Raw genomic sequence first — 13,775 nt, 5'->3', positions numbered from 1 at the left:
TAACATGCCAGTAAATTCACGAACTTACATCACCTTCATGTCGATAAATGCAAGGCCAGTTGTACCCACCACATAACAAATGACACTGGTCGTCTTTTATAGATGATGGCCTTTTACCAATTCATAAATAGTGTCTCATTAAATTGATCAAAAGTGACAGTAAAGACATTTATAATATTAGAAATGTTTTCTATTTTAAATATATGCTGCTCTTTTGAACTTTCTATTTATCAAATATTCCTTTTCCACAAAAATGTTAAGCAGCTCAACTGTTTCCAAAATTGATAATAATAAGAAATGTTTCTTGAGCACCAGATCAGCATATCAGAATGATATCTGAAGGATTTTATTAAGACTGGAGTAATGGCCGCTGAAAATTCTGCCTTGCTGTTACAGGAATAATTTACATTTTAAAATATATTCAAATAGAAAACAGTTACTTTTTTAAATTGTAATACACAATATTACAATATTCACAGTATTACTGTTTTACTGTATTTTTGATCAAAGAAATGCAGCCTTGGTAGGCATAAGAGACTTCTTTCAAAAACAGTAATAAATCTTACCAACCCCAAACTTTTGAATGGTAGTGTATAACACAAATCCGCTGACTGTATTCTTGACTGAGCTGTACAGGTGGATATATAAATAGGGACATATAGGACAACCATAACCAAAGGAGAGCATCTTATAGTAACATTTATGACTTTTTCCTACGGGATATTTCAGGCCCAAACTGCAAAACTATGTAAGAACCAAGGCACGTTATAATCAGAGAGCTATAAATATTGCACAAGCAAACGACCGTATGCTTCAGTCCATAAAGCTATTTTTTGTTCACAGCTTGTGTTCCAAAGCTCATAAAATCATTACATGGCCGAAAACAGATGACAAAACTTCATGTTGAAAACGTGGCCAAACTTGCCTGAAGATATGGCCAGACTAAAAGAGACAAAACTGGCATGGCTGTAAGGCCACTGTCGGAGAGCAAGCAAAAGATTCCATTTAGATGTTGTCTGACAGCGAAATTGCTTTTGCCTCCATTAGTCACCTGACCTTGTTTTGCCTATGTATTTCCAAATAAGACCTGCTTTCTGCTACACAAGCTGGCACAGGGAAACTTTATCAGTACGCCAAGCTCCATCTCACTGGTGGGGCTCCATTAACTCTGCGATTGGGCTTTCACGCAACAACTTCCTCCTAACCCTCCATCCCTCTATAAACGACTGCATTGGTTTCTAGGTGAGCTAGCCTGCTCTTTATACCAATGCCAGTAAAATCCTTGAAGAAGCAAGGACATCTTGTCATGCCATGACCCTTGAGCTATGTGTGCTTAATAGGGCTGGACCCGAATATTGGAATATTCATTCATTGGGTTGGTATTTGATTTTCAATTTTGGGATTTGAATATTTGTTGTTGTTTTTTTTTTTGTTGTTGTTTTTTCGCACACCTGCCTGGCACCCCGTCACGAAACGGTTCTCATTCGTGCTTGAATATGTTTACACTATAAAATCTGGTGGATGGTGGATGTATAAAGCATATACATCAGCATATAAGCCCTGCCTGCGTGAGACGCGCCACTTTCAGCTAGTTTATTTTGCTGTTATGTTGTTAAGTTTATTAATTCTGAACGTGTCGCATGTCCATATTGCACCAAATGTGACACCGCACTCCCTTCGGCCCGCAGCAACACACCCGCCACGTGTGAAGTCGATTGGATGAACGGTTCTCGACATAATCAAAATGCAAACAGACAGACACACAGAGATTCCTGCTGTAACACGTTGTGTACAGAGCAAATAGGAATAGCTCACTTAGCTTGAGTTTGATACCAGACACACTCCACGGAGGCGACTGACATTTCACAACTGGCGCTTTATTCCCCATAAAACGTAAAATGTTATGCTGTCCACAGCGTTACTTAATAAAGAAAATAACTTTAAATGAGCAACAGAAAAACAGAAATAGCCCGCATATATGCGGTGATCGAGTCGCACACAATGCAGACAGTTCAACTGGGGGCACGCAGCTCTTAAAGGGGCCACACCATATTTCTACTCGTTAACTTAGTGACGGACTATTCAAAATTTAATTGTCCACACAATGGACATGGTACTTGGGTTAGATGCAGTTTTGACTATAGTTATATCTATATATAGACCAAATTAAATAAATTGAAAAAGACAAATTAATAGTGGTATTATTCAGCTTAGCGGAATAAAAAAACATGGCCTATTTATAAACGCCTTGTCCCCTGATTCTATTTTCCAAGCCAGCTTGAGCTTTGACCTTATTGTTCATTAATGCATGAAGATGGTTTCTCACCAGTCCCTGGTTCCTCCCTCTGTTGTGTCTGTATTCAGGTAGTACAGATTGGTGAAGCTTATTAAAAAAAAAAAAAAAAAAAAACAGGTCCTCATGATGATTTGCATTCAAGATGCAAATTTAACACAAACAACAAAAGCTAAAGCATTTTTTGCATATTCCATTTAATAAGGTGTTTCATAAACTATTATGCTCTGTGATTTTGGTTGCTTGTTCAAACAAAATAAACAAAACAAAAATGTGTAGGAAGATTTAGACATGAGGGTGAGAATAATAAACACTTGAGAATATAATCAGACTGAGCCATCTGCCATCAGTGAGAAATGCCATGGGACGAACTCATATCTTATCTATTATAGCTTATATCCTCAGGTTGTTTTTTGACTGAGTTTTCTTGCCCAATGGAGAAACATGCCCCTTATTACAGGAATAAATATGTCTAAAAAGGTGAAGGTATTTTATTTGTTTTAACAGAGCTGATAATCTTCCAGTCGTCAGGCAGTGACCGTCAGTGGGAGGGCAGGGATTGGATGGTGCTTATCTCTGACTGGACAGGTTATGTGAAACCTCTGGTTAGATATGAGATTACTGCTCAAAAATATGCTGTAAGAAGACAAGTTCTTATCTTTAACCAACATATATGTCTACCCTACAAGAAATCCTGGCAACCAGCAAACTCATTTCAGGACATATGGAAAGATTTGAATGTTTTTATAACCCCCATTGTACACCACCAACACCGAATGAGATTACTGTACTGTAGAAAAACATCAAGTGAGCGGAAATATTGTCATTATGTCAGAAGATGACAGATGTGATTACATTAATTCATAGGGGCTAAAAGCTCTATCGTTTAGAAATATGCCAAAAAGATCCATAAGATGTATCCATTGATGCAATGTGTTGTGGCTGCAAGTGTTCAGGAAAAAAAGCAAATACTTAACAAATCAAATTGGCTCTATAGAGTGAACTGAGCTTTGTAAGCAACCTCTGGTAGCAATAGTTCAAACTACACAAGCACCAAAGGGATTTAAGTCTACAGGGGCCAGTCTACTGATGTGAAGAGTCAATCTAACACTCATGAAAGGTAGCTCTAACAAGTGTGGCGGGGCGATAAAGCTATAGACCTGTCTCTCTTCAATGCATAGAGGAGAACAAACAGCTTTGAAGAGAGCCAGAGAGCCACGAAAAGCCAAATCACTTGGCCATATAACATCATACAGTGACAAAAATGAACAAATATATGATTCATTTTTTTATGTTCTTTGCCATTTGTTTCAATAGTTACATACAAATTTCTCATTCACTCAAGCAGACAAGTATGTTTGCTTTTCAGAGCAATGCTTTGTTTTGTATTTATATAACTGCATAACTGTCACACCTGCAGCCACCCAGAAAAGCAGCTTGATTATTATTCCAAAGGATGAATCAGCCTATGAACATCAGCAGCAGAGAGGAAAGCAGAGTTTGAGCCCTTTGAATAAAAGAGAGGGACTGAAAAATGGAAGATTATTGAAGTCTTTCTTTTCATGAGTCCATTGTGCCGAGACTCCAGGACGTTTTGATACTATCGGGTCACTTGTACTCCCTCGCTGTACAAAAAAAAAAGCCTGACAGACAAAAGACCAGGATGCAGTGCTAGAGCTTCTTAATAGAATTCTGCTCTATTCAACCAGACTATCGTATTCTTTCAGCCTGACTCGAAGAGAGAATGGAGAACAACTAATCAAAGCAGGCTGTCAGCGTGCCTTCATTTGTGTTTGACTGATGAAGGCAAATGAGTAACGATTGATCGTACACTATAAAATGTCATTAATCTGTAATACAATAAAATGTTGGAATGACACAAAATTGTTTCAAAACTCATTTTAGCCAGAGCAGACCAGTGTTAGTGGTTTGTGGTTTTCGTTAGAATAGTAATAAATCTCTTTCAGAGGTGCGTTTCGCATACAACGATGTAACTCACTGATTAACTACCATAGCACAAGGCATCATTGGAGTAACAAACCAACTAGTTACTACTGTTTCCCGAAACCATACTAACATGGTTGCACCTCTGTCATTTGAACCACATCAGTTCAACAATATAGGACTGTCATTAATGACGTCACACGCAGGTGGTGGAGTAATAACTTCTGCTAATTAATCTATCTGAGATCTCAGAGATGCTGCTGTAACGAACATGACATAAACTTATTGGTAAAAATTATTTTATTAATTATTAGGCTTAAATAAAAAAATTCTCACAGTGAGACTTTGTAACCATAGGTAAAAAACATACATGGCTACTCACTACCACTGTCAAATGATATTATATTATGATATGTTATATAGGCCTATAAAAAAACGCCTAAACACAAGTACAAACTACACCTTAACAAAGACATGAATTATATATTCCCCTACCCACTAAATATATTGCAATATAAATGGCTATAACATAGTTTTCAATATAAATATTCCACATTTCCACAAACCATGGTAATTTACTTCAGTTCATTCATGGTAAATGTCTGTAAGGGTGGTAATTTTGGGATTTAAAAGTCTTCTATCTTCATTTATGGCACGTTTCTCCTGTTTTCCTCATCAGTCTTGTTGGGAATGTTGAGGCTGTTTCATCCGATTTAAAACTAGTTTAATCATCGAGTGATTTGTAGTTTGTAAACGAGAGGTGTGTGTCGAATTGAAATGCTTCTCAACAGATGTCACAATGCTGTTTAATAATGGTGACCAGGAATAAATGCGGCTCCATTAAGCTTTCATTCCGTTATACACTAGGCCGTGCTGTGTAGTTCAAAGTAAACTAGTGAAACACATGAAAACAGCGCTATTTTTTCTGTATTTGTTGTTACTGACCAAGAAACAACTACAGATGATTCAGTGACAGAACGGTCAGAACGAATCCAAATCGTTTCAGATCGTTATACAAGCGCGTTTGGCCAATTCACAGAAAAGTAAGAATCGAGACAAAAGAATGAGTAATTCACGAATGATAGGTATCGCTGGTTCAGTCAACAGAAATACGGAACACACATAATAACTGCTTAAATATTCGCACGGAAACGTTTCTCAAGTCAGTCGCATGGTACGAACAGTGCGTATATAGCAGTACAGCTGCAGGCGCCACTGCGGCCACGTATCTAACCAAATTTAGCCGCACCACCAGGAAAAGAGGAGGAGGGAGATTGGGGTGCTGCGGGCCGGATGAAGATGATTGGTGGGCCGGATTTGGAATTTCACAAGAAACTATGCTTCATATAACAGCTCGAGAGCTGTAGTTCCAACCACGCAAGTTTGAAATGCTGTTTGCAAATATTTGCTGGAGCTATGGTTTCTGGAAACGGCAAATGGTTGAACTATGTTGGTAACGATGGAACTTGCGACCATATACTATTAATTCCATTTATTATCATTTTTATTAATTTAATTTATCAAAAACTCTAAAAACAAAAAATGGTTTAAAATGGTTAAATTCACATTTGCTGTAGTGCTAGAATTAAGTGTAATTTTTAATAAAAAAATGCCCCCTAATGGATGGAGGGTCAGGTAATAACTGCACATTCTCATAGAAAAGCGGAATAATGACAAATGAATGTACAAACCTCAGAGAGGAGACAGAGAAAAGGAGGGGAGCTTTCTCTGCCATTACCTGAGTCATTCACACAGGAACAGAGAGAGTAGAAAGGAAGCAATGATAGAAAGCTGAGAGAATGTGTGGGCGCATCCATAGAGTTGATTAGTAAGCCCATTAGGAACGAGAAATATTGTCATTGTGTAAGACTCCACAGTGAAATATGCTGGGTCAGCTGTGACTGAATACTGGAAGTTTAAGCTTGTCACCTGGGAAGAACAGCTTCTGCATATCAACATGTCTAGTCCATATAACCATTATTCTAAAACTAATGTCTAGCACTAAAAATACCTGTATAATTGGAAACATGTATTATACATATACAGAGACACTTTAGACACTCTTAAAAATATGACAACAATAAAAAATATATAATCAAAGCAAGTGTAATTTATATTAAAGATAGTGCAAGCACACTTCCAGAAAAAAATATTCACAAAAAAGTTCAAATTATGAAACAATTTATGAACAAAATTTTTTAGACAATCTGATCATTTTTCAGAGAAAGGGACTAGAATCATATGCTTGCATTTTATTGGTTTGACATTTTGTTATTGAATGCAATTAAATCTATTCATTGTGGCTTAAGTGTCCAAAACGGTCTAAATACTTTTTGGGGGTGTCTCACTTCTGCCTTTTTCTGTATGAAAAGTTATCTGTATGTTGTTATGGCTCATTACGTTTTAAAGTTACATTTATTAGTTCAGCAGACACTTTTACCAACAATGACTTACAAATGCAACAATGCAAATCATTCTAAGAAAGCAGAAACATTAGTGCTTTAACACAGAGTTCTGAGATTGTTAGATGGGTTAGTACTGTGCAGTGCTCTGTCAAATAAAGACCAGCACCAGAGAGGAATGGTAACACCTCACTGATTGTCATGGTTGCCAGTAATTAATGACCATCTGTTCAAGGTGGATACACTGCACTGTAGGCTAAATGGAATATTTAATGGCAAACATTAAGACTATAATGTAGCACAAGTGTTTCAGCAACATTTCTTTTTGATAATACTACTAATGCTTATGTGGGTGTGCATAACTGTGGTGTGCATTTAAAACTAAAACTATAATAAAGACATGCTCTATTATGTATTGTAGCTCCATAATGATTTCTGCCATGTAAAATATATGTACAGCGCTGCTTGAAAGTTTGTGAACTATTTGCAGAATCTGTGAAAACGTTAATAATTTTAACAAAATAAGAGGGATCATACAAAATGCATGTCATTTTTTTATTTAGTACTGTCCTGAATAAGATATTTTACATAAACGATGTTTACATAAAGTCCACAAGACAAAAAAATAGCTGAATTTATAAATATGACCCCATTCAAAAGTTTATGAACCCTTGATTCTTAATACTGTGTGTGGTTACCTGGATGATCTACGACTGTTTTTATGTTTTGTGATGGTTGTTCATGAGTCTCTTGTTTGTCCTGAGCAGTTAAACTGCCCAATATTCTTCAAAAAAATCCTCCAGGTCCCAAAAAAAATTTCAGTTTTCCAGCATCTTTTGCATATTTGAACCATTTCCAGCAGTGACTGTATGATTTTGAGATCCATCTTTTCACACTGAGGACAACTGAGGGACTATTAAAAAAAGTTCACTGATGCTCCAAAAGGAAACATGATGCATTAAGAACTGGGGGTAAAAACTTTTTGAATTTGAAGATCAATGAATATTGTACTTAATTTGTCTTCTGGCAAACATTTAAGTGTCTTCTGTTGTTTCCGAAGGGCAGTACTAAATGAAAAAAAAGATATTTAAACAAAATAAGAAAAATTTGGACATCTTTATCCTGAGTTGTGTCCCAAATGATGCACTATACACTATGCACTTATACACTATGTACTTATGCACTATGTACTTATGCACTATGTACTCATCCATGTAGTGTATGAATTTTATACTTTTATTTTGTCATTAAACATCGGAGTCTGATCCCCCTCACCCTCCGCAACGTAATTAAAGCTGCGACAGTTGAGTGCATGAAGTGTCCCACATTCCACACTTTGTTTTTTCCATTAATTTAGTGCATCATCCGGGTATTTAAAGTGCACTTTTTCTTTTTGGAATTTTCTGTGTGAACGCACTACTTGCACTATTTGTACTTAAAAAAGTCATAGAATAGTACACAAGTACGCGAATTGCGATGCACCTATGTTCAAGTTTTCACCCCTGACTCTTAATGCATCGTGTTTTCTTCTGGAGCATCAGTGAATGTTTGAACCTTTTTTAATACTTGTGTTTGAGTCCCTCAGTTGTCCTCAGTGTAAAAAGATGGATCTCAAAATCATACAGTCACTGCTGGAAAGGGTTCAAATATGCAAAAGATGCTGGAAATCTGAAGAATTTTCGGAACCTGGAGGATTTTTTTTAAGAATATTGAGCAGTTTAACTGCTCAGGACAAACAAGGGACTCATGAACAACCATCACAAAACAAAAAAACGGTCGTAGATCATCCAGGTAACCACACACAGTATTAAGAATCAAGGGTTTCACAAACTTTTGAGTGGGTCGTTTTTATAAATTCAGCAATTTTTTTGTCTTGTGGACCATATGTAAACATTTTTTATGTAAAATATCTTACTCAAGACAGTACTAAACAAAAAATAACATGCATATTGTATGATCCCTCTTATTTTGTTAAAATTATTCACATTTTCATAGATTCTGCAAGGGGTTCACAAACCTTCAAGCAGCACTGTATGTAACTTCTATCAGCTACCTGTGAACCTATTTGGACAGATTTTGTCCCACTTCTGTTTATTAGTGCAATATGAGTTTTTACAGAATGAAATAATAGATGACAAGATGTTCTGCAAAATTTGCAGCTGTCACAATGACTCATCTTTTACCTGCAGAGAGAATATATTTTCAGACAAGTTTGAGCTCTAGGGGTATAAAGGAGTAGTGAAAAGGGAATCAGCTTTGAGCCTGAGCTGATGCGTCATTGTAAATGAGATGGCTATGCCGACATCTGAGAGAGGTCCAGGGACTGATACTGAGAGCGAGTGTGGGCAATTTTGTGTGTTCAGATTTTTTTATGTGTCCAAGATCACAAAGACATGACATTTCATAGTTAAACTATTGTAAATTTAAAATCCAACCAAAACCTGTACCAGAACCAAGTAAGGTTTCTTGAGACATACTTCAGTCTAATTACACTGGAATATCTTACCCAATATTTGTGTGGCTATTGAAGATTAGCATGTATAGCTTAGCAAAATGCTAGTAGAAAAACTTTATTGGAATCAGCTGTGTATCACTTCTCCCATGTACAAACAATCAGTTGTTTCAGCTAGGATACTGAATTAGAAGGAGCTTCTGGTACAGAGCAACAGAATCTTGAAGAAACTGCCATCTGTCAGACCTGAATTCTTCAAACACTGTGTACTCACTGATGTGTACAGATGGCCTTCTCCATTCATGGCGATGTACAAGCCCGTCTTCACAGACTGAATAGCAACGACCCGAAGGCCCACAGGGATGAGGTTGAACAACGCTGTAAAACAATACAGGGGTTAACAAATGCGAATTTTCCATGAATTTAAATTTCAACAAATAATATCTAAAATAAGAAGTTTGGAATTGTGGAATTTCTGACAAATTTGAAAATGAAAACAAAACTGTTAGAATTTTTGAAGAAAATGTGAGTACAGTAAAGTGTTTTTGAATGTTGCTATGCAGATCTAAGAGCGATTATGATGTAGAACAACCCCTATCCCCAATAAAAATAGCAAACTTCACTAAAATGGAATTAGAAAGATAAACATTGGGCTTCAAATCTGAACCCATAAACTGAACATGAGCTGCACTCTACAGCGTGCATAAACAGGGATAGTGTGGTGCATAAAAACTGATACACAGAAATTGAATGGAGGCCTCATATTATGTAAAATAATTGTTTTTATGCCCAGTGGGCAGCAACAGAAGCCTGGCGCTACAAGCTGGAGCATAGAAGGCTAGCGATTGGAGGCAGTAGTAGTGCATGGCAGATTTAATGGATCTTTTGTTGTTGGAGCAGCTCTTCGCTCTTGTGAGGTAACGGCCATTGTTTGTACTGGAGGGAAGTAACAGCCTAGCTGGTGACACTAAGTGCATCCAAAGGGGTGATTTAAACCTAAAGTGTAATGAACTCACTTCAACTCACTGGTAATTGGCAGAGCTCCCGGCGAGCTTCAATGAAAATGATTTCAGAAAAGCCCTGGTCTAGAAGATTCTGGTGTGGCAAAATATGAGTGGGACATTTATATCAAAGTGAGTTTCTGGAAGTGCTCCACAGGCACATTGGAACGGATTCTTACAAGGGCACAAAATGGACTTTGCATCCTTGTCTTCCAAAGCAAGCATGATATTGAAATCCCTCATGCAATTTCATTCTTCGCCACTGTTTCTCTCTCCCTCCATCTCTATCTATATATGGGTTTGCAGCTTACAGAATTTATATAAATAATCCATATTAATAACTATTATTTTAACAAAAATGAAAAAAAAAAAAAAAAAAAAATCATACAAACAAAAATCCAAGTGGAATTTATTTTTAAGACAACACAAGCACTTTGCAACCGGAGCTCCTAACTGCAGCTGCAGTGACGCAATGACTTTACCAATCAGTAATTGACTCTTTTATTTAGAAGGTGGGACTTATTCCGCCATATTGCGCAATGCACTTTCACCCGTTCATAGTACTACGAGTGCACACTGTCTTTCTATATATAAAGTCTTTGTAAAGATAGCAAAAACTTTATTTTGGAGAAAAGGTATAGAATTATTTGTTTGCAGATAACACTTTGTTTGGGATTTTGTTATCTAATGCAATTAAATGTATTAATATTTTGCAATTACATCTCATCAAAGGGTGGCTTAAGTGTCCAAGACTATCCAAATACTTTTGGGTGTATATTTTTTCTATCTATATTTGGGTTAATTTATATAAATAACCCATATAAAAAAATGATAATTTTACCTAAAATGAAAAACATCAAAAATGTTCTGCCTTTAGAAAAGGAAAATCTAGTTACTGTTGTTGTTTGATTACCTTAGTAAAACTTTGATTACTTTGAAAAATGAATAATCATCGGTTTTTATATTGTTATACGCCACCTCTATAGTTGTTTTCTGAATTTGTGTAGGTGTCACAAATGTCAAGTGTCATCTTCTCTCAGAGTGTGTGACTGACAGAGAGCCCTCTGTATGTCACTCTGTCGGTACAGCTGCATATTAAAATCAAATTAAGCAGCTGGCCTGAAGCATTTGAAAAGCAGGCCCAGTAGAGGCTAATAATACACCATTGCCTCCTGAGTTATCACCTCACATGCACACACACGTCTCCCCAAGGACCAGCCTACTGCCATATCAGCAACAGTGATAACTACAGAAAATGAATCAGTAACAGGGATTTTAAAAGTGTGTGTAGTAAAAGTAATGATATGCATTTGTGCACACTTTACCTTTTAAGTGTAGCATTTTTCCCACCATACATATCAAGCAGGAGTCATTTCTTTTGAAACATTTTCATGTTTTGATTATTTATTATGTGCAATGATTATGAAATTAGAGGAAACTCACAAGAATTACTACTGTCATCCTTGGTCCCATCAAGAGATCCATCTGGGTTCATCTGCAAGTAGTATCCCTGCCTGCAATATAACCTGGTCACTATACCCTTGAGCTGGGGATCTGTGGAGGAAGACAGAAAACAAGAGTTCTTGAACTATAGAATATACAGACACCATGAATGTAAAAGTAAGTTTATGTAATCTACCAATACATAACAATAACAATGTAAAGAAATAGTCCACCCAAACAGGAAAATTCTGTTCTGTTTTTTCTTTTGTGGAAAACAAAATAAGATATTTTGAACAACCCTGGGAACCAAATAACATTGGAGCCAATTGACTTTCATTGTATGGAGAAAAAAAAAAAAAAAAAAACACAGACATTTCTCAAAATATTTTATGTTTCACAGAAAAAAAAGAAAGTGACACAGTTTTGGAACGATATGAGGGTGAATAAATGATGACAAAATTTTTATTTTTGGGTAAGCTATCTCTTTAAGCCTGTTTATGCAGAAGGGTAGCTAAATATTTGTCAAGAAAATCTATCCTAGAAAAACTATGAGGCATTTTGTGCTGTGCAGTATGAAAGAGACTCAGTAGCGCCCTCTTTAGCTGGGCCTGATAAAGATTTATCTTGACCTCCTAGTGCCGAGTACCATACAGTAAGGCCATGTATTGGTCTTTTTTATTTATAGAATTAAATAATTACAGGATTAAAAGAGATTTATGGAAATAAAAAACAAATAAGTACTGCAAAAGAAGTTCTAGGTCTAATTATGAAGTAATCAATTTAAACTATTTGCAAATACTATTTTATTTTAAAATATACTATGCACACATTCATGTCTAATGTGTCAAAAATGCAAAACATTTCTTGTCCCGTCACATTCAGTTATGAATTACATGGATCATGTATAGTATATATTTTCAATTCAAAATGGCAAAATCTCATAAAAAACAAGTTGAGTAGTTTGGATTACTAGATATTACTGTCTATCGTTGAACATCATAAAACAGTTGTAAGTAGCCAGACATTTAATCTTGGATATTTTACCACGCACACTTCCACCATTAAAACTAAAGCATCACATTGGAATTCACACTCATTTTCTGTGAACATCTCATGTCTATGGTGGTTACAGCCCTGCCATACAGAAACACATTCTTTCTTATTAATAATAATAATAATAATAATAATAAAAGAATATAGTTACATCATGTGATGACATAAATGTGAAGCAGAACAGCAAAAGATACAAAGATAATTATAATTTGATATCAACAGGCAGCTTATCAGACAAATCATTGAGGTAACCAGGCAAGTGAGCTCACTGAGTCACCGTTCACGGACAGTTTGAGAAGCACTGTAATCTGATTGCTAAACAGAAGGGAAAGGTTTCATAATTACAAATGCCCCTTATTTTGCATGCACAAATTAAATTGGATTTTATGATGTAATACTGTAGTAAGAATGAAGATAATGGAAAGTCTGTCCCCTCTGGTTCTTTTTATGTCAATAACTGATTCTGTATGAATTTGTTCCTGTGTTCATCATGACTTCTTGATTAGAACAGTAAGAGGAACAGATTGTTTTGTCATATGAGAGTGGAGATCTAAAGGAGCTAATAAACCAAAGAAGGTTCTATCAAAACACTGTCCTTAACTTCAGTTAACACACACATACACACATTACAGCTACGTTGTTTTAAGATGCGTCTGCTCAGAAGTATCGCTAAGGGAATACCGGACATCTGCATACTAGACGGTGCTAATTCAGAAGACACAGAACAGCAGTTTGCACTGTTGGAACTCATCTAAATACATAGACGTGGTGGAGGAGCGTTCAAAAGCAGCACCAAGCATTCACACCAAATTCTCTCAGTCTCCTACATTACACAGGGAGACGCGTTTCTCCAGGTTTGACATCAATAACTGTGTATCTTCAAATCAATCATAATGTACAAAGTTTCAGCTAAATTTGCAGTCACACAGTTTAGAATGACATGAGGAAGAGTAAATGTTTTTTTTTGGGAACTATTCCTTTAAAATTGTAAATGCAGTATGTGCGAATTGTAAAACAATGGTGTGAAACAACAACAACAAAAAAACACTACCTCTGGTTGTTTAACTCTGGGGAGGCTGTGTTGTGCTTTAGCAAACACTGCTTGGGGGTAATGACATAAATAGATGCGGGTGACACCAATTTCAAGAGACAGGAAGGAAAAACCGAAGGATTTTTAACAGCATAAA

The 13,775-nt window shown here is 36.3% G+C and overlaps 1 protein-coding gene across 4 annotated transcripts in view; it reads right to left on the bottom strand.

The window, feature by feature from the left end:
- fgf14 (fibroblast growth factor 14) overlaps positions 1-13,775 on the bottom strand; it is a 143,079-nt gene that overhangs the window by 36,104 nt on the left and 93,200 nt on the right. For all 4 annotated transcript variants that reach the window (XM_051905842.1, XM_051905843.1, XM_051905844.1 and 1 more), the window contains 2 exons: positions 11,536-11,646; positions 9,366-9,469 (listed from right to left, as the gene is read on the bottom strand). In XM_051905842.1, the coding sequence (XP_051761802.1) occupies positions 9,366-9,469; positions 11,536-11,646 (215 nt within the window). The remainder of the gene's footprint in view (positions 1-9,365; positions 9,470-11,535; positions 11,647-13,775) is intronic.

The sequence above is a fragment of the Ctenopharyngodon idella genome, chromosome 9, assembly GCF_019924925.1.
Source record: "Ctenopharyngodon idella isolate HZGC_01 chromosome 9, HZGC01, whole genome shotgun sequence".
NCBI classification, from domain to species: Eukaryota; Metazoa; Chordata; class Actinopteri; order Cypriniformes; family Xenocyprididae; genus Ctenopharyngodon; species Ctenopharyngodon idella.
Note: the sequence above shows the minus strand (reverse complement) of the source record. Positions and strands in the feature narration are given on the sequence as shown.